General features: G+C 55.3%; 1 protein-coding gene across 1 annotated transcript; it reads left to right on the top strand.

Annotated features, from left to right (window-relative positions):
* The first annotated feature begins 6868 nt into the window (after window positions 1-6868).
* PKDCC (protein kinase domain containing, cytoplasmic) lies at window positions 6869-17214 on the top strand. Its single transcript, XM_004771002.3, has 7 exons — window positions 6869-7708; window positions 12092-12214; window positions 12883-13154; window positions 13825-13904; window positions 14156-14263; window positions 15852-16025; window positions 16252-17214. The coding sequence occupies exons 1-7, from the start codon at window positions 7070-7072 to the stop codon at window positions 16335-16337; spliced, it is 1482 nt and encodes a 493-aa protein (XP_004771059.2). The 5' UTR covers window positions 6869-7069; the 3' UTR covers window positions 16338-17214.
* Window positions 17215-20721: the final 3507 nt, after the last annotated feature.

Raw genomic sequence — 20721 nt, 5'->3', positions numbered from 1 at the left:
TGGAAGCAATGTTCTTGGCAGATGAATCTGGTGCCCATACATGCTTCGAGGTGGGACGGGAACTTCGAGGGGACCCAATCAACAGACCAGATGTGAGAGGAAGAGCCTGGCCGGAGGAGGATGGCAGCGAGCAAATAAAGGAGCAAATCCAAGAGACATTCTTTTTTAAAGCCCAGGACTTGAATTTGAGTTTAGAAGCAGCAGAGAGACAGTGAGGTGTCTTGGAGCCTGATGGTACAGAAATGAGACAATCACCAGAGGAAGCTCATGGAACTGGGGGAGAAGATAAATGCATGGGCCATCTTAGGGAGTTTTTACCCCATCGTTCATGGTGGCTACCTCTATAAGAGGGGTTGGAAGGGCAGGCAAGGTGGCTTTCCCATCTTATGATATATAATCTCCTTTAATGGAGGGATTTTGTGTAATTTCTACTTCCTTTTTTGTGCTTTTTCAGATTTCTCAAATAATTATTTTAATTTCATACAGACTCCCAGAGTCTCGTTAACCCTTTCACTTGTGATTTTATTCCCTCTCCCCTTGTGGGGAAGGGGAAGGACGGAATGATCCACAGGGTCTGCCGGGGTCTCTGAAAAACACATTGTTGGGGTTCAGTCTCTAGTCCTGAGTCTGTGGGTTTCGCCGTGAGTGAGCGGGGGAGGGCTCTTCAGTGTACCTCTTTCTGCATCTCCCTCCCTCTCTCCTCACCGGCTCAGATAGCATCAGACAGCCGTCTATCCCTGTCAGACAGCAATGCCAGGCTAGGAAAGACTGACCTTGGGATTTTTACAGCTGAGATCAGCCCAGCCCGGCCCAGTCCGGGGACTAAACCAACAGGCAGCAGGACCAAACCTGGAAGAGGACGAGCCTTGCACGCACAGGCATCTGTGTCCAAATCCCGGCTCTGTCACTGGTTACCTCACCTCTCAGTACGTCAATCTTCTCATCTTGAAAATTGGAGATAATAATAGTATTTATTTCCTAGAGGCATTAAGTGGAGCAAAGCATGATGAAAGGCATTTAATAAGCGTGCCCTATCATTAGTATTAATATGAACAATAAAATAATAAAACTTTATGACCAAACTCTGTTGCCTGGAGACAAAGATAACCTTAACACACTTCCATCTTGGTTCCCACTGGTGGCGTGGATTTGCCTCTCCCCATCTCCATGCTGACTGGAATTTCCTTATCCCAAACCGACAACGAACGGAGAGAAAAACCTAAATCGGGGCCCAAGTTGCACGGTGGTCTGCTCTGCCCCTTGAAGATGTGTGTGACATTCGACAGATTCCTTAATCTCATGAGCCCCAATTCCCTCCTGTATAAAACAGGTGTGACCATACTGACTTCACAGTGTGGGTCAAAAAACCAGAAAGTTCCTGGCACACAGCAGGCTTTCGGCTCAAGATGGTTCTCCGTCAGGGTGACCAGACCCTTCCTTGGTGTGAGTCCCTGATGGTATGGAGGGAATCTTCCCAATTACACCGTAAGCTCCTGAGGGCACAAGCAGAACCCAGGTCTCCTGAACAGTAAGGAGCCATCTTCTTCCCAGGCCTCGGTCCCAGCCAGCCTCCTGGGGCAGCCAAGAAGAGGGAGAGGACTGCCAGCCCTCTAGAGGTCCAGAACCAGATGCACAAACTCAACAGCCTCCCTTTCCTCCCCTTTTCTCTCCACTTTCCAAACCGCAGCCCTGAGGTTGCATGAAAAGAACTGGTCCTATCTGACAAGGGCCTAGAAGGAAAGTTGGCCCCATGTACCCTCAGGGTGCATTCGGCTTGGTCAAAGAAGGTATAATGTATCAGATCCAATCACCCAGCTCCTATGCTCCATTCCCATCCCTCTCCGATGCAAAGGCCTCTGGACAAAGGCAAAGGTCTCCCTTCACCACCACCACCACACACACACACACACACACACACACACACACACACCCCGCCCCGCCACCAGAGTCCATCCATCACCCAGTCGTGATCCAATGGTCAACTCTCCATTCACCTACGAGCCTCTCCAGCTGCCCCAGAACAGAGGTCCTGGAGTTCAGCTCTCACAGAATTTCAGTTCTGGGCTGGGTCCAACACGAAGGCAGGCCCCCACCCTTGTTCCTTCACCCAAGTAAGGGCTCTAAAGAGGTACCTCTCAGCCTTCTCTGTTGTTCCCCCTCCCCCACCCTCCACCTCCTCCAATCAAAGGAAGCAGTGTAAGAGGAGGACTCCCATCTCAGCCAATGAGGAAAGGGAGAGAAAGGGAAGCGCGGTGCAGCTATCTGGGCTGGTGGGTGAGGCTGAGCAGGAGGGGAGGATGGAAAAAGAAAGAGTTCTGCCCAGAAGGGAGACTAGAAGGACCCTTGGGACCCCAGACCCAGAGACAACAGTCTGGGCAGTGAGAGCTCTCAGAGGCTACAAAGCCTTAAGTTTGCTAGGGTCCTGGAGGGCCTCACCCACTGACAGGTTCATGGAGTCATAATGGCTCACGTTTGCATCTGGGAACCCACACAGTGGAACCAAGCTCTTTTCCAGAAACGAGTAGAAAGATCTCTCCTGAGTCACAGCTTTCTGTCTCTTTGTCTGACTATCTTTCTCGGGATTTGAGGCTTTGTCTCTATCTCCCTGTATCTGTGTCCTGTTGTCTTATCTTGTCTCTTCTCTTTCTCCCTCTGCCCCCATCTCTGTCTCAGATCGTTTCTTGGGGACTCTGCCTTGGGGCTCCCGCTCTCCAGTGTGTAGGAAACCTGACCTTCATCATCTGTTTTTTATATTTTGGAAAGTCAGCCTCACTTCCTACCTGAGGGAAGTGGGGGGTGGGGGAGCCAGCTGCCTGACTCCACCCCTTTCCCTCCCTCCTCCTCGCCTGAATCCATCCCCTCCCCCAGCTTCTTGCCCCAGAGAGGCCTATCCTGCTCTCAGTCACTTTGGCATCAGTCAGGCCCTGATTCCTTGTCTTCTCCCCACAGCTCACTGTGGGGCCGGCAAGACAGCGAGACCTCTTCTGATCAATTGACCACTGGTTTGCTGATTTGGAAAAAAGTGAAAACTCCAGGCACAATGAAAGCCCAGGAGGCTGAGGGATTACACCAGTGGAAGCCAGAATGGAAGTCAAGTCCTTTCTGCCTCTGGGCAGAGTTACAGCCAACCAGGCAATGTGGTCACAGATGTTTATTTGTTAGATATGACTATGAATTCTAGCAATAGATCACACATACTGAGGGCCTGCCTTGTGCCGGGCACTTTACATGTCTTTGCGTTTCATCATTCAACAACTTCACGTGGTAGGTACCAGAATTTTCTCCCATTTTCTTCATGAGAAAGCTCGACACAGAGAGGTCAACTGTCTTGCCCAAGGTAACTCAGCTACTGAGTTTGAACCCCGGTTTCTCTGACTCCAAGTCCCAAGTTCTTGACTCTACATCAAAGTTTCCAAGATTAGAGAGATGTATTTTGTACATTTCCTTTTAAAGGAAATAAATCCACAGAACTCTGAGGATACGCCGTCAAAGTCCCAGGGACCCAGGCACCACTGTTGCAGAAGTGTTGTAACTCGCTACTTTCTGGGAGGCCTAGAAGAACCAGCTAGCAAAGATACACGCAGTGGCTAGAAGAGAGCACTTCAGGAAGGAGGAGCTGGGAGGGCAACCTGGGAAAACACGGAGAATGGCTGCAAGTCAGGACACAGAGCAGGCACTGGGCTGGGGAAGTCTGGCTCTGAGCGGGGAAATGAAAAGGGTCCAACAGCACTGGAGGGAGGGCTGGGGAACCTCACAGAGGCCCAGCGGTCCAGTTCAGTGTATTCTCCAAGTTTTCAAGCAGGAGCAGAATACTCCAAAAGAGGTGTTTGAGATCCGGGCTGAAGGTTAAAGGGAGACAATGAAGAGGGCTTCTGAGAGGTTGGTATCACAATCCTGGCAGCCTGACAAAACATGCAGTTAGGAGGTATCTAAAAGACATTTCCAGAGAAATCTAGCCTTTCGGAGTCTGAACTCTCTGACTCCTTCCCAAGGATTGCTCTCCAAGTGAGTCTTTGGGTTGGGTAGGGGTGTGGCGGGCAGGAGAAATCAGGAAGACAGGGCCTGTCTGCAGCCCTGAGCCTTCACAAGAGCAGACACTCTGGGTGACTGTGGCCCTGAGCGACCGCTGGAGGAAGACTCTTGTAAAGATGGCATTCAGTGCTCAGAGTTGGACACTGGCCTGAGGAGGAGACTGGCCCTGCCAGGTCTCTGAGAGCAGGGGATCAGGGGGAGGGGGGGCGGAGACACACTATAGGTGCTGAGCTTGAAACAGTATTTTGTGCCTTTTTCAACTCTTTGAAAGGATGGTTCTTCTCCCTGGGTGGCGAAAAAGAAAAAAGAAAAAGAAAAAGCAAACAAGCAGATTTTGGTTAAGAACTCAAGAACTGCCAATTCAGAAATTCTAATCTGTCCAAAAGTGCAATCCCTTTTTTTCAGAGGCCAAAAACCTATTTCCATCAAAGATTGTATATGTCTGTGTGTCTGAGGGCTGGCAGGGAGACAGAGTGGGTGTGAGGAGAGAGCTGAAATGCCTTTGTTCCTGTGTATAGAGCTACTGCTCCATGGGCTTCTACATGTGTGTTGTATGTACGTTTGTGCCTGCTTCTCAGGCCCCTGTGTGCACTGAACTTTCAAACCGTGATAGAAACACTGAAGTTTGGCAAAGATATCATAGGAATAATTATCTAATTTCAGAACATGTTATTATAATACCTACTTGATGTGTAACAAACTTAACAATGTTCGCGTTATATGCACCAACTCTAAGTCAGAGACTCACGATGCCAAGTCTTATCTCAGGGGCTTCTCCAAGATCCTAGAGCAGAGCAGGCCCCAAAGAGAGCTCTTAGGAATATCTCTCCCCCCATCCCCCACCCCCCACTCCATGGTGTCCTCCTGGATGTAGAGGTTTGGCTGGGGAGATAGGAGGAGATGGCTGGAAGAGAGGCAGAGCCTATCTTGGGAGGCAACCCTATTCCTCCCAGAATCCCCAGTCTGCACCAGTAGAAGAGAACAGCCTGAACTGGGAAGAGAACAGCCATTTGGGGGTCACAGAGGCAGAAAGGCTTTCCCTGACTCAGCAGTGGGCGCCAGGGGGGCCTCAGGATCTGCAAGCCTCCCTTCTTCCCCAGGGGCTGGGTTGGATTGAGGCTGTGTGAGGAGAATGTTTGCTGTTTGCTGCTGCTCCCTGTTGACTTTAGCCAGTAGCTCTGTTTACAAACCCAGGTTGGTTTTCCCAGCACAGTTAATTAGAACAAAGACATCTGGTGTGAGGACTGGGGAGGGCATCTGCTCAGAGCATTCCCCCCACCCCCAGCAGCAGTGGGCCAGCAACAGGGCAGAGCAGCTAAACAGGACCAGACCGAACCGACCAAACCCAAGGTTCTCAGGAGAACCATGGCTTTTCTCACTCTGCCTTTCCCATGCTTGCCAAGTTAGACTGGGCCCCAGTGCTCCAGTCTTAGGGGACCCCAAGAGTCAGGGATGGATGCCCCTAAGCCGGTAGAATCGCAGATGGGAGCTCAGAGACTCAGTCCTCTCCTGTGCCCTTCCATGTCCAAAAGAATCAGGCAGAGATTCCTGTCCCCTCTCTCTTCACAGGGATTCCCCATTCTGTAGGAATGCCAGACGTCTTCAGCCCCCTGGAGGAAAATCTCCCCTTTCTGACACCCCCTCACGGAGGTGTCCTTTTGACACCTTCCTGACTCCTCTCCAGCCAATCTCTGACACTGCGGGGAGGAAAGAGATTAACCAGCCTAGAACCAGAGGGTGGCAGGAAGGTGCCCAGGAAGGTGAGACGTTCTGGGTGGACAGTTCCAGGGAGGTGGGAAGTGGAGGGCTGGGATGGGGAGGGGCAGCGGCTTATCTCTCCCAGGAGGGGGGAGCTCACTCCAAACAGCTAATGCACTGGCGTGTGAAAGCCCCTCAATTAGCACTAATGATGCAATCAGGGAGGGAGGAGGAGGGACCAGAAGTTCTGGCGGAGTCAGCAACAACTTACACACAGGGTACACGCTCCCTTCCCCCGCCACAGTGGCCCCTTCAGACACACCAATGCACACACTCCACAGACAGCCCGGACCACGCAAGTCCGTGGGTTACAAATGCACTCTTGCACAAACTACTAGCATGCATATGGTTCGCGATCCGCAGCTCACTGCGGGGACCCCGGGGAAAGGAGCTCGATCCGGGGCTTCAGGGTTAAGGAAAATGAGAAACCAGAAAGACTTGGTGGTTGAGGCTGAATAGGGCATCTTCGATCCTCTGATCCCAGAGTTCCAGACCCACACAGGCTCGCAGGTGCCAGCCTCTCTATGTCCACCTCCCCACATCACCCCCACCCCTTCGCCCCGGGATCCGGGACTGGGGCGAGGAGCCTCCATCCCCAACTCCACCAGAGGGAGGTCCTGGGCTCCCGGAGAGAGCTCTGAAATCCCACGGACCCCTAGCACCCCAGAGCCAGTGGCTCGTCCCCTCCGGAGCCCGTTACCCGCCGGCCTCACCCCTTTATCTTCCCCACCCCGCCCGGCCGGCTCCGTTATCCGCCTCCTGGTCCCGCTCTCCGGCAGCCCCGGCCCCGTTATGCGCCCTCGCGCCGGCACCGGAGCTCCCGCGCGTCGCCGGTCGCCGCCGCCCCCTCCCCCTCTCGCGGCCCGAGCCCGGGGGGGCCCGCGGGCTGGGCAGGGCCGGAGCCGCCTCCGCGCCGCTTCCCAGGCCCGGACGGCCGCGGGAGGAGGTCCCGCTGTCAGTCAGCGGGGAAGGCCGGGCCGGGCGGCCGGAGGGGGCGGCGCCGAGGACGGGCTCGGGCCGGGAGCTGGGAGGTGGAGGCGGAGGGGGCGGGGGCGGGGGCGGCTCCGGGCCTTATAAGCGGCGGGGGCAGGGCGGGAGGGAGGCAAGTGTCAGGCCGATGTGCGGCCCGCGAGGGGCCGGGGTCGGGGCAGCTGGGGCCATGCGCTCGGACTGGGCAGGGGGTCGGAGGGGCGCAGAGCGGAGCCGCCTCGGAGCCTGAGCCTCCCGGGGCCGGGGCCGGGGAGCCGCGCGGGGCCGGCCGGCTGGGGGGAGGGGAGCGATGCGGCGCCGGCGGGCGGCGGTCGCCGCGGGTTTCTGCGCCTCCTTCCTGCTGGGCTCCGTCCTCAACGTGCTCTTCGCACCGGGGTCGGAGCCTCCGCGGCCAGGCCAGTCCCCCGGGCCCTCGCCAGCCCCGGGCCCGGGCCGTCGCGGGGGCCGCGGGGAACTGGCCCGGCAGATCCGAGCGCGCTACGAGGAGGTGCAGCGCTATTCCCGCGGGGGCCCCGGCCCCGGGGCCGGCCGGCCGGAGCGGCGGCGCCTGATGGACCTGGCTCCGGGCGGGCCGGGCCTGCAGCGTCCCCGGCCCCCGCGGGCCCGGCCCCTGCCCGACGGCGCCCCGAGCTGGCCCCCGGCTCCCGGCCCGGGCTCCCCGGGCTCGGGCCCGCGCCTGGGCTGCGCCGCGCTCCGCAACGTGTCCGGCGCCCAGTACGTGGGCTCAGGCTACACCAAGGCCGTGTACCGGGTCCGCCTGCCCGGCGGCGCCGCGGTAGCGCTCAAGGCGGTGGACTTCAGCGGCCACGATCTGGGCAGCTGCGTGCGCGAGTTCGGGGCACGGAGGGGCTGCTACCGGCTGGCGGCCCACAAGCTGCTCAAGGAGATGGTGCTGCTGGAGCGGCTGCGGCACCCCAACGTGCTGCAGGTACGACGGCGGGGGTGAGGGGGTGAGGGTGCTGGCTGGACGTGCCCAGGCCCGGTCACTCTCACTGGAAGGGAACTCTCGGGCATACAGATAAAGAAACAGAGCCTGGGTGACTGTGCTCAGGTTAAGCTGGGGGCAGACCCCTGACCGCAGCCGCTTCCCACCACACTACCCCTACTCCTGAGTGAGCTGGCTCTTTACCTATGGAGGAACTCCTGGGTCTCTCAGCTTACACCCCCATATCCTTTGAAGACAGAGGCCAGGACAGAGGGTCCCAAAACTCGAGGCAGGAATGCGAGTCTTTAGTACTTAGGACCCTGCTTCTGGCTGGAGCTGGGGTGTTGAGCACCAGGGAAATGACCCCAAGCCAAGACACAGAGGTCATCCCTGAGTCAGGATTCCAACTGCAGTGATAGGGCCCCCTTTCTTGATGGAATCTCAACCCCCAACTTCTCTCAACTTCCAGTAGCTTGTCTGGCTTTGCAGATGGGAGGGGACAGCAACAAGGTTGGGAAGGGCCGGAAAGAGACCCTGTATCAGGCTTGATTCCCGGAGAGCATCCCCCATCCCCCATGCAGAAGCCTCTGGAAGGACTAGAGGGAATTGGGTAGTAGGCCAGAAAATGCACAGCCCTTCCCAGAAGTGACCCCGCCATTCTCCAGGCCTTGAAAACAGCCCTTGGATCATTGAGGAAACTTCAGGTTCTTAGCTCAGTGCTCAGAGGACAGACTACATGCCTGAGGGTCTCAGGGTCACATTTTCAGAGCAGATTTAGTCAGTGGCTGGAAGACTGAAAAGGCCAAATGCCCAGGTTCCTACTAAATGGGACTCTGTCTTTCCTGTTCACTGGGGTGCGGAGGGGAGAGATGAGACCCCACCTTGTCCCCTCCAGTCTAAACTAAGAGACTGGGCCTCTCACAGCCCCAGCACTGCCCTAACACACCCACTTCCACCTCTCCCCCAGCTCTCTGTCCTTGAGTCGGCCCTAGGATTAAACAAACTCTTCCCTTTGCACATGTCTGAGCAGACTGAGAGGGGAATCCCTGACTGGTCTTGGCCCGCTGAACAGAGGGTGCGGGCAGACTCCCCAGCAGAGGAACCTGCCAGCAGAACTGACCAGAAATCTGGGAGTCCCTCCCTCCCTTTGTGAAGACTGAGATAGACCCCCCAAGCCTGCCTGGGTATTGCAGAACAAGCCAGAGAGAGGCCAGGGAGCTATTTATATTCCTGCTGACTCCAGGTCTCCCCAGGCTCCCCCCAACTACTGTGGGACACTTGTGACCAGGTCCTAGGCCCTGAGCTGGTGGCAGGAGATCAGCCAGAGCCAACAGTTGCGGGCAGCTATGCCTGGTTGCACAGCTGACATTGTGCCTGGAGCTTCAGGGAGTGAGCGACTGGTTACGTGGCCATTCTCACTGGGAGGATCTTGTTCTCTTCGCTTCCTAGGGGCTCTTGGGAACTTTTTGGCAACCCTGGGGTATCAGCCAGACTCTGAGGCAGTGGAGAAGCAGGACCTTAAGTGTTAGTTAATTGACTCAAGCGTTCCCCCCCCCCCTTAGGACAGGTTTGAGGTTTTGATGTGCTCTCCTGTCTCTTAAGGGATTTCTCCCTCCTTCCCTCCCTCACCCACCCAAGCTTCCTGACCAGCATCTAGTTAACTGCCCCCATGCATCTCACAGAGCGGTCCTCCGCTTTCATGTCAGGCCCCCGCCCGATTCTGAAAGCACCCCCCCCAAATAATATCTTTATCACATAGGTAATACATACATATTACAGCTGAAGAGTTTTTACCCGTTCCCTCACTAGACCAAGACTGGGTCTGTCTGAGGTAGGCTGTGTGACTCTTACTGGGTCACACTAGGGGCAGTTGCCCTAGGGCACAAATGTTAAAAGGTGGGGAGAGTCCCAGGCCTTCCCATCTGGGGAAAGGTAAAAAGCTACCATCAGCGAGAAGAAAGGGTTCCTGAGTGTGACTTTAGGAATTGTTTCAGGGCAATGTTCCTCATGTTTCCTCTGACCGCCAGCTAGGGTCCCTCTGGCCTCTTCTGCAGGGCCGACTCTGCTGCCACAGAAGCCTGCTGTGGGGTCTTCTTGCTCAGGAGGCTGCAGTGAGGTTGTGCGAGGAACTAGAAATAATGTCTTAATACCTCTTACTCATGTAAAATTTCAAAACCATTTGACTGCCGAACCAGGGAGGAGACAAAGAATGCTTCTTAGAGTTCTGGCTCCCCCGGGCCACCTGAGGCCCCGTCCCCATCTCTGGCAACCCCAAAGTTGATTCTGTAAGTTCTAATTGAAAATGTCCAGGTAGATGTCCCACCGTGCACCTCCCAGCACTTTCTCTGGTCTCTGGGGACTGCCTGGGCAAGCTTGCTCTATCCTTCTTCCGTCAGCCCCCCCCTCTCTTTCACACACACACACACACACACACACACACACACTACTCACATGATAGATGCCTCTATAGCCCAGGGTCAAAGGGCAAAAGGGTCTTCCCTCCCCCCAACCTCCACAGTTCCAGGATCTCAGGCCTTAGAGGGGGCCCCATGCCTGCTTGGGCCCAGATTCTGGCCCTGCTAGAGTATATTTCTTCTCCCAAAAGAACAAAAGATGCAACTGAAATGCTCAGCCTCACGCTTCCTGGGGGGGTTAATGGTGTCTTTTTATTTTTTCCTGAGGGGTGTTGATTAATACCTCGTTAACAGCGCATTTAACGACCTCCGGGTGTTTAATAACCTTCAGAAGTTTCCCACAAAGGCTCAGACTCTGGGCAAGAAAATGAGAACCAGGCCCCAGGGCTGCTCCCCTTACCTACCCCCCCCACACACACACCGGGGCCTGGGGCCTCCCTGGGCTGATGCGAGGTGGGGGAGCAGAGACAGAAGGAAGAAGAGAGGGTGGCTGGGACTGTCCCCTGATCCCCCAGTTCACAGCCCCAATGATCTAATGGCGGCCCTGAGCTGGGCCTGCTCTCAGCTGGCTCCAGGAGCTGAAAGGGCACTCCTGGGACGGATGAGGGTCTGTGAGGGCCTGGAGTGGATCTGGGAGGGGTGTGAATGATGGTAAGGAGGGTGACAGTATGCAGGGACATCTAGCCTGTAGGCTTGACTGCCCCCTGCACCGCAACCCCCCCGCCACCCCAGCCCCCATATTGTGCAGCTCTCCCCTCTCCCTCCTGTGGCCTGGACAACTCGGCCTTTGTGTTCCTACCCCACATGGTGTTGGCTGTTTTGAGCAGCATCTGATCCCCGGCCGATGTGCAGTGTGGAGGAAGCAGGGCTCTCTCTGGATGCCAGTTTAGGTGTTAATGACAAAGTCAGGCTGTGCTTCCCAAAAGTCCCTGGCTAACTGAGCTATACCAAGCCCACTCTCCGGCCCTGACCCTTATGAGCATGCCCCCAAAGAACTGATCTTCCCCCAGAAACATCCCTTAACTATTACTGCCATTGGGGGGTATGACCACCCCCACCGACATATGCAAAGAACACCCAAGGCTGTGCTCCTTAGCTGCTTTGTTCTTATAAATGTTTGTTACCAGGCCTCGGGGAGCTTCTTTTTCTGCCCACAAGACCAGAGCTGAGAAAAAAATGAAGTTGCCAAAAGTCGAAATGATAAGGAATAGAGGACAGGGACGCCTGGGTGGCTCAGTTGGTTAAGTGTCCGCCTTTAGCTCAGGTTATATTCCCAAGATCCTGGGATGGAGTCTTGCATCAGGGTCCTTGCTCAGCAGGGAGCCTACTTCTCCCTCTGCCTACCTCTCCTGCTGCTTGGGCTTGCTGTCTTTCTCTCTGACAAATAAATAAATAAAATCTTAAAAAAAAAAAAAGTTGGGGGGATTGAGGACTGGAGCAGGGGAAGAGGTGTAATACCCATTTGCTGGCTTGTTGATTAACAAATGGTATTAGAAAGAACCAGGCTGTGGAATCCAAATGACATAAATTTGAATGCTAGCTCCTGCATTTATTAGCTGTGTGACATTATGCAAATTACGTAACTTCTCTGAGTTAGTTTCCTCACCTGTAAATTGGAGATTAATAATAGTACCTAGTATGTCTGCGTAAGGTTATAAGAATCAGGTTATACGTGTAGGACATTTAACACGGTGCCTGGTACATGGCTGATATGTGGTGTCCAGACCTGCCCATTTACCTGAGTGGCAGGAGGTAAGAGGCAGGTCCATCAGCAGGAGCTATGGCTGCAGGGGCAGAGGGCAGGCTTCCCTGGGCAGTGCTGCTCTTCTCTTCTGGCCAGAGCTGAAGCAACCATCTGGGGATGGGGGTGGGAGGCGGGTAGTGCAGAGGGAGGGGGACCTCTGACAGCCCAGCCCTTCTCTGTCCCCACCCCGACGCTGTGACCTAATGACCTGCCCTGGGCCTCCCCCAGCTCTATGGCTACTGCTACCAGGACAGCGAGGACATCCCGGACACCCTGACCACCATCACAGAGCTGGGTGCCCCTGTGGAGATGATCCAGCTGCTGCAGACTTCCTGGGAGGACCGCTTCCGAGTGAGCAGGAAGGAGGGCTGGGCCCTGGGCTCCTTGCTGGGATGGTTTTCCCTTAGAAGGCCTGTCCTCCAGAGTAGCTTGGACTCCTCCTCAGTCGGAAAAAAGAAGGAAAGATGGAGCAATGCTGACTCGGCTATCAGCCAAAGGGTTAAAAAAAAAAAAAGAAGCAAGACATAGAGGATCCTGGTGTTTTGGTGCTCCTGCTCCCCTTACACACACACACACACACACACACACACACACACTCACACCTGTACACATGTGTGCACGCATGCGCACACGCTCGTAGCCTCGCTCTAAGAGGACCAGTGTCGTAGGACTAGAAAAGACCTTAAGGTCATCTTGACCCTCCCTCTATTTCCACGCACTGGACTAAAACCCGCTCAAGATGCAGCTTCAAGGGAGGAAACCTGGTATCCCCAGACTTCCATGCTGCCTATTTCCTACCACATTACTCTCAGGCTAGGCCTGCCCAGGGTTAATAGAAAATCACTGGCTTGCTCTGTGAGGCCCCTGGCTCTCAGCCCTTAGTAAGCACTGGGGCCTTTAAGAGAAAAGCCAAAACCACCCCCTGCCCCTGCTCCCTGCCCCAAAGGGCTGAGCCCTGGAATCCCCCAGACCCACTCCCGGGAGACAAGCCTATGAGCAGCCTTGTGTCTGCCCCTCAGATCTGCCTGAGCCTGGGCCGGCTCCTTCACCACCTGGCCCACTCCCCCCTGGGCTCGGTCACTCTGCTGGACTTCCGCCCCCGACAGTTTGTGCTGGTGGACGGGGAGCTGAAGGTGACAGATCTGGACGACGCACGCGTGGAGGAGACGCCGTGTGCCAGCAGTGCTGATTGCATCCTGGAGTTTCCAGCCAGGAACTTCAGCCTGCCCTGCTCGGCCCAGGGCTGGTGTGAGGGCATGAATGAGAAGCGCAACCTCTACAATGCCTACAGGTGACCTCCGCCCCCCCCCGACCCCAACCCAGGAAGGCCAGGGAGAAAGAGTGGGCCCCAGGAGGGCATGGCAAGGGGAGAGCCCACATGAGGTTCAGGAAGCCAGCCAGGGTGGGGAGACTTGGCCTTGTCCAATGGAGTGGCAGGGGTGGGGAAAGTCTTCCACCCACTTAAGAAGGGAACTTCAGGCTCCTGACGATGATGCTAAAAATAGTCAGCTCCAAGGAGAATCTGGGGTGGGGGTGGCAGCTGGAGGCCTCTTAAAATAGTGTCAGATTCAGATGTAGGGCTGGTGGGACGGCACTACCTCTTCTTCTCCTGTCCTTCACCTCTGGAAGCTCTTCCCTGGGCCCCAGCTATGGGGCTGTTGTGACAAGGATCAGCTCAGGGGACAGGGTGATACTGGGTGGTGGGGGAGTCCTGGGGACGTATGGGGTAAATAGACCTCAGATTGTAGGGTGGTGTAAAGTTAAGGGGTGGCCTTAGGATGTGCCCTGATCCCCACCCTGAGTCAAAGTGGACTCCTTGTTATGCTCTGGGGCTATGCCTAGGTCGTAGGCCTGAGGGATCAGGCTCCTTGGCCAGAGTACGGTTCTGTCCCAAGTTGGGGCAGAGGAAGGATGTGTCCCCAAGGCCAGAGCACTGAGCCCCTGGTTTCTCTCTGCCCCAGGTTTTTCTTCACATACCTCCTGCCCCACAGTGCCCCACCCTCACTACGGCCCCTGCTGGACAGCATTGTCAACGCCACAGGTGAGCTCTCCGAGCCCCATCTGCATCCCGTCACCCTCCCGCAGCAGGCAGGGGGACAAGAATGACCCAGGACAGTGTATGGCCCAGAAGCCATCATTTCCCAAAGTGGCATTCTGTGGCAAAACCCCTTCCCAGTCCACTGGTCATCTAGGCCCAAGGTCCAGAGGAAGAGTGGGAAAGGCAGCTCGTTCCCAACCTCGGGGAGGGGTAGAAGCCCAGGCACCCACTCATAGCTACACTGTGCTGTGCAGGAGAGCTCAGCTGGGGAGTCGATGAGACGCTGGCCCAGCTGGAGAGGGTGCTGCACCTGTTCCGGAGCGGGCAGTATCTGCAGAACAGCACAGCAGGCCACAGAGCTGGTGAGTGGCTTCTGCAGGGCTCCAGAGGCCCGGAGCTGGGGAATGGGTGGGAGGGCGAGTGACCCCCTTGATTGGGCTAAGTGGCCTGCCCTCCTAAGCTTGACCATTTTTAGCCTCTACTTGGAGGCCTCTCCTCTGAGCCAGAATGACTATAATTTTGCCTTGACCTTGAGGAGGAGTAAGGGGGCACCGACGCCCCTTCTCTAATGGCTCTGGACCCCACTCTGTATTGACTGTGTGACTTTGAGAAGCTTCCCTACACCTTGAGCCTCCCTTTTCGCTCCTGTGAATTGGGTTTAGTATTTCCTGCCTCACAAAATGCTTATGGGGATTCAATGCCAGGCAAAGTGTGTGTGAGCAATTAACTTGGTTCCTGTTACACAGCTGGACTGCAATTTTTGTGTGGGCTTCTCTTTCCCTCCTCGGCCCTTCTGGGGCTAGGAGGGAGGCTGGCGGAGCCTGTGACTCCACTCGGAAACCAGCTGAGGAGCCCAAGAGCTGAGGGAGAATTCGAGCCCCTGCTGTCAGTCCCTCTGCTGAGGCCCTGGGGTTTATCCTGATTGGCAGGGGGGGCCAGGAGTGGGCAGCCTCTGTATTCAAGGAGCTCTGGCCAGTCTTAGGGGTGGGGGAGCCCTCGTTAGCCCTGTAAATAAAGTTTAACGAGGTGAACAATGGCTGGCTCTGTCCCTGAGGATGCCGTTTATGGGGCCATAAATCACAGCCAGCCCTGGACTTTGGTCTAGTCCCTGCTAGAAGAAGGAGGCAGGAGGGCGGGGTGGCCAGAGGCCCAGGGCTTCTGCATTATCAGTCCCGGAGCTGGGGCTCCCCAGGCGGCAGGAAGGACTCAGGTGACCGGCCAGCCACTGAGCAGCTTCCTGACTGAGGAGCTCACACAGCCTCTGAGGGCCCTTTCTGTGTAATGGGAAGAATTTTCCTCCAGCCTCCTCCCCCCAGACACCTGATCTGTGGGGTCCCCAGTGGTCATCTTTGTGTTTCACAGTCATTTGCATCCCTTTTGAGAAATCCCCAACTGCCTGCTCCCAGAGGAGCTTTCCTCATCTCTCTCCCTAGGGCCCGAAGGAAGCGGGACCCAGGGGTGCTCTAAACTCATGCTAAACTCAAGTGTGGTCTGCAGACCAGCAGCGCCAGAAGCTGGTTAGAAATGCCCACCCCCATCCCCACCCCAGACCCCCGAAACCGGGATCTGCAGCTTAGCAAGAATCCCTGGAAATTCACAGGCAACACTGAAGTTTGAGGAGCCTGGCCTTAAATGTAGAGAACGTCCTCCCCTCAAGCTCTGAGTGTGCGTTTATCCCACTCTGCGCCCGCTGTCACGTGCTGTCAGAACCCACTGGGAACCCTTAGATTTGGGAGCTGTGGGTCTCCCAAACCCCGAAGCTGAGCTTTGCCTTTCCTGGGTGCTCAGGCCAGTTCCACAGCGGTAGCTGCCTTCATCTCCACGCGAGGGTGACCGGGCTAGCGCTCAGCTCTCCACTAGGCAATGAGTCTTAGCCATCCCAGGAAGCAGCCCCAGAACCTCCTGCCTGGAAACAGGGTTCTCATTCGTGCTCCATCCCCAAACCCACAGAGTACCAGCGCCTCCCAGACAGCACCATCCTCCAGGAAGACTACCGCTGCTGGCCCTCCTACCACCACGGGAGCTGCCTCCTCTCCGTGTTCAACCTGGCTGAGGCCGTGGATGTCTGCGAGAGCCACGCCCAGTGCCAGGCCTTCGTGGTAACCAACCAGACCACCTGGACAGGTGAGCCCGCGGGAAGGGAAAGGACAACCTGAGGGAGGTGACAGGCGTTCCCTGGAAGAGACTGACAGGTAGTGGTCGCCTGTCAGAAGCCGGCTTTGATGAGAAGGCAAGAAGGTTGGAATGATGAGAGACAAGTCTCCCTGTCCTCTAGGCAGTCCTGTCGGGGAGAGCGGCCCCCACCTCCAGGGAGGGAAACAGCCCTGTTACCTCTCACCTCTGCCTCCAGGTCGGCAGCTGGTATTTTTCAAGACAGGATGGAGCCATGTGGTCCCTGATCCCAACAAGACGGCATATGTGAGGGCCTCAGGCTGACCTTTCTGGGGGCTCAGCTGCCAGCGGACCAGCCCCGCCCGCTGGGCTCGCCTGTGGAGGGAGGGTGTGCCTTGCACTAGCAGCACTGCATGTCGCCTGCAAGCCCCCACCCACCAGCGAGGCTGACATCCCAGACAGTGAGGTAACCAGGACAACGTGCAATAATGCCAAATGTTAAAATGTGAGTTTACCGGTCTAGGTATGGGACTGCTGGCCCCTGGGGCCAGGAATCACAGGAGCCGGGCGGGGGTCTGACTGCCTCTCCAACCCTCTGGGTGGCCAGCAAGGCTTAGGCAGATACCCACACTAGGGGCTTCGGCCCTCGCTGGGACAGTTCTGTGGGCAGCCCCACCACTGTGTTCATAGTGTGAGAATGTAGCCAGGGCTCCTGCTGCTGCTGCTGCTGCTGCTGCTGCTGCATGTCACGATCTGGTGGGGGCTGCGTGGGGACAATCGGTCATGGAGAGTTCTCTCAGCTGAGCTCCGGACAGAAGACTTGATGGGGATGCTCTGGGATGTGTAGGATTCCACACCTGGGGAGGCCGCCTCTGGCCACCCAACCCTGGGGCACCCACAGGCCAGCACAGGGGCAGGGACAGAGGAGCACACAAGGTATGAGCCAAGACATGGGGTCAAGGAGCAGGTTGCTGTTTGAGCCAGGACCTGGGGTGGGGGTGGGGCCGGGGCCTTTTCTGCCTCATTTGCTTTCAGTGAAAGCCACAAAGCAGCCAAAACCAGCCTCTCCCCGCTCCTTGGAGTTTGTATCTCCAGAAGCTTTTGTACTTCTTGTTCATTAAAATGTTTATTTTTGTAAAAAAAAGAAAAGAAAAAAAGAAAAAAAAAGGTCAATCAATTAATAAACAACATTTCACGGCAAGGACGCTTCCCAAGCCAGTTTCTTGGACTGACTGGTCCTCAGTTAATGTCTTTGGTGTTTGTTTGGGGAAGTGGGGGCAGGAGGTTATGGGGGATGACCTCTGGAGGAGTGAAATCTCCATGGCAAACACTGAAGTTGGCAAAATGTGTTGGCAGGCCCTGCTCCCATGGCGCCGCCTCCCTCCATGGCCCTCACATCCATCCGTCCGGATGATCTACAGGAGGGACTTTTATCCCCAAGGACGTTCTTGCTTTAACACACACCAGTTCTTTATATATGGAGCTTTTATCCAAAGGACTAGTATCCTCCTGTGGTATGTCAGCCACGTTGGGGGCCTCTGAGCAACCTATAGTCCGGTCAGCTTTGTCCCATATGGGGCTAGGCCTGGTCATCATCACCACTGCCCACCACAAGCTAACAGGCAATTTGTTTTACTGAGCCTTTCTCTGAACATGAAATATATGGAAAGTATGGAGAAAGGAACGTCTATAGAAAGACCAGTCCCCTCTACCTGGCTTTAGGAGGGAGGGTCTAGCAAGTATGTGGAAGCCCAGAGGAAAAATGAGGACCTAAGTGTTCAAGATCAATCACACTGAGGCCAGAGGGAGCCCAACCTGATACACATTTTCTAAGCTGAATCCTGCATCTTCTCTCCTGTGCCCTTATTCTGCTTCTAGAATATTTTCAAAGCACACGGACCTTTGAGGACTTAAAAAAGAATAGCCAAACTTTAACTCAGAACCTGATTTCTCCTTAACAAATGTGGTTGTTGTAAGCCCTCATGTCCTAGATGGCCCTGCGGTTCTAAGGGATTGAGGAGGCAATCTTAGTTCTGGAATCCTAATCACAGATGCTACTCAGACCCTCCAGGTTGCAACTCCCTACCATGGCCCACACCTACCACATCTTGCCCTTGGCTTCCTGAACTTGGTGACTGTGGGGAGGTCAGAGCCACCACAGCAGCTCACCCCATGACTCAGCCATGCTCACCCCCCTTCAGGCTCCACTCTTCCATGGAGGACCTCTGCTTTGTTCAGCCTCCAGACCCCTTTCCTCAGCTGAATTCACTCGTTACAACATGTGTAGCCTGCCCCATGCCGTCCAGTGTTAGATTTCCACTGCCCTCTGTTGTTCTCCAGCTGCCAACCAGCACATGGGGTCTTGAGGATAGGAGGACCCACATCACTACATTGAGACCAAGGTGGTGTCATGGGACTGGGGCAGGGAAGCCTGCGGGGTCTGTACAGCCCAGAGGGAAGCAAAGACCCTGATTACAGTTAGTAGATAGGCCTATAAGGCCCAGGAAGTGCATGGCTCAGGAAGGAAAGAGAAGGCTGAAGATGAACCCAGAACTGCCTTCTAGGCTCTAGAAGTTTCTAGAAGTGGCCCAAGGAGAGGGGCAGGTTCTGGCCTCAGCAAGGTATAATTGTCAATCCCATTTTACGGACCTGAAAACTGAAGCCTAGATGACAGCTAGTAAGGGATTTGGTAAGCATTCAAATCCCACCCCAACTTCCAAGCCTGTCCCAGAGGGGAGAGTCCCAGCAAGAGCAATCCACGTGAAACTTGGGGAGCCCTTGCTTACTTGGAGTGGGTGACAAACTGAAATGGAGGTCCAGGGGCTCCTGGGTGGCTCGATCAGTTACACATCTGCCTTCAGCTCTGGTCATGATTCTAGTGTCCTGGATTCGAAACCCTCAGGCTCCTTGCTCAGCAGGGAGCCTGCCTCTCCCTCTCCCTCTGCCCCACCCTCGCAACCCCCACAGTCTTTTGCTTTCTCTCACTTGTGCTCTCTCTCTCTCAAATAAAGAAAATCTAAATAAATAAATACATTTTTTTTTTTTAAACGGAGCTCCAGAGCACATTTAACTTTTTCAGAAAGACTTAGGCACAGGCGGCTGAGGTGGATCGCTTCTTCCTCGGCAAGTGAAACTTGCCTCAGAACCTAGAAATCTGGGGACAAAAATGGCCAGTTTCAGTCCTGCTGAGTAGAGAAAAGGGATTAGCAGGAGACCTAACAGAGTGCCCTGAAAAGGAGGGGGACAGTGAGTAAGAAGCCTGAGGCAAAATCATCCCTCCACCCAGATGGCCATTTACCATGTAGCCACCTGTCTCCCTGGAAAACGTTCAGTTCCTGGGTACATCTTGTCCCCTTCCTGTGGAAGCCAGAACCACACCCCCGTCCCCAAAGTCTATGTTCTTTCTGCTCTGCTGCGCAGCCAGTGATCCCCGGGGCCTCGTGTCTGAGAGAAATACACTCAGCCAAATGAAGCCTCAGGTGACATTTCCAGAAGAGGGAAGCCAGAGGTAGGTCCTTCCAAGGGTGGGCAAGTAGGAAACAACAAGAGAGGGGTCACATGGGACTGATCCCCCAAGAGGCTCTGGAGGAATGTGTTTTTTGCTCTCTGTGTCATCTGGGCTGTGACAACTCCCCAAGCCTCCATCTCCTCATCAGCAAATTTCAGATAAATAATATGTGCTTCACAGGAGTGTTATGGGAACCAAATGAAATCATGTAAGTAAACGTCTCCGTCAGTGTCTGCAAACACTCAGTGTTCAGGAAGTACTGGTTGATCTGTCGTTGCTTTGAGTGAGCTGAGCCTTCAGTGTTCACCTGTGACCTGGCCAGGAAGACTGTCCAGGTGGGCTGGGGAGGACTGAAGCACAGCTGGGCTGTCCCCATGCCCCACCTCCAGCACTCCCGATGGGGAGCACTGCGGTTGCTGGGAGGAGGTGGAGCTGGGCTCTCTGGGTCAGTGCCCTGGGAGTTGAGTGTGTGGCAGACAGGAGGAAGAGGATTAACATGAAAGCAGAAAATGGGATTAGGAGGCCTCAGGATAATGTGCCCACCCGCCCGCCATCCATGACAACGGCTTCCTGCTTTCACTCTCTGGCGTCTGGAGCCCAAGCATGTAAAGCTTGGTTGCCCCCTGCTCCCAGGGGCAGAGCCGGCAAAGGACTTGGTAGACTTGAAGCATGAGACTACTCAGTCTGCTAGGAAGAGGGCCAGGCTGCCTTTAGGTGCACTTTCTCATCTAATCCCCATGGCAGCTCTGAAGCAGGGGATGGCCCAGAAGATAAAGAACCAGGATGTTAGCCTCTGAAAACCTGTGTTCCTGCCCCTCTCCCCACTGTCTCACGTGGGAGCACAGGGTCCTCCGGAACCCAGATCAGTGATGTCTCAGAAGTGCACTTCCCTTAGGAAGGATTCCCAGACCGACATACACCTGCCTTTAATAGAAAACCCACAAGGCAATTTAAGGAAACAAGCTCTCCCTCTCTGGCTCATTCCGTAAGATCGAGGGTGTTCCCCAAAGAACTCGACATTTTTAAAGGGCGCCTTTGAGGCCTATCATACAGGACTTCCATTTCCCCTGGTAACTTCTTTGTGAATCCAGGCCAATGCTACACCATCAGGTGGAGAAAGTGCGAGATAAATCCCAACTATGGGAAAGACAGCGACCACACTATTTCCTAAAATTACCTCTCAAGTTCTAGAGGATCCCC

This window comes from Mustela putorius, unplaced genomic scaffold, assembly GCF_011764305.1.
Source record: "Mustela putorius furo isolate JIRA1106 unplaced genomic scaffold, ASM1176430v1.1 tig00000281_pilon_pilon_pilon, whole genome shotgun sequence".
NCBI classification, from domain to species: domain Eukaryota; kingdom Metazoa; phylum Chordata; class Mammalia; order Carnivora; family Mustelidae; genus Mustela; species Mustela putorius.
The sequence above is the reverse complement of the archived record's forward strand: the minus strand, read 5'-3'. Positions and strand labels throughout refer to the sequence as shown.

Coding starts and splice junctions, on each gene's coding strand:
- PKDCC (XM_004771002.3), top strand. CDS start 7,070: ATGCGGCGCCGGCGGGCGGCGGTCGCCGCGGGTTTCTGCGCCTCCTTC. Junction 13,155..13,824: donor AACCTCTACAATGCCTACAG/GTGACCTCCGCC, acceptor TCTCTGCCCCAG/GTTTTTCTTCACATACCTCC. Junction 14,264..15,851: donor CACAGCAGGCCACAGAGCTG/GTGAGTGGCTTC, acceptor CCAAACCCACAG/AGTACCAGCGCCTCCCAGAC.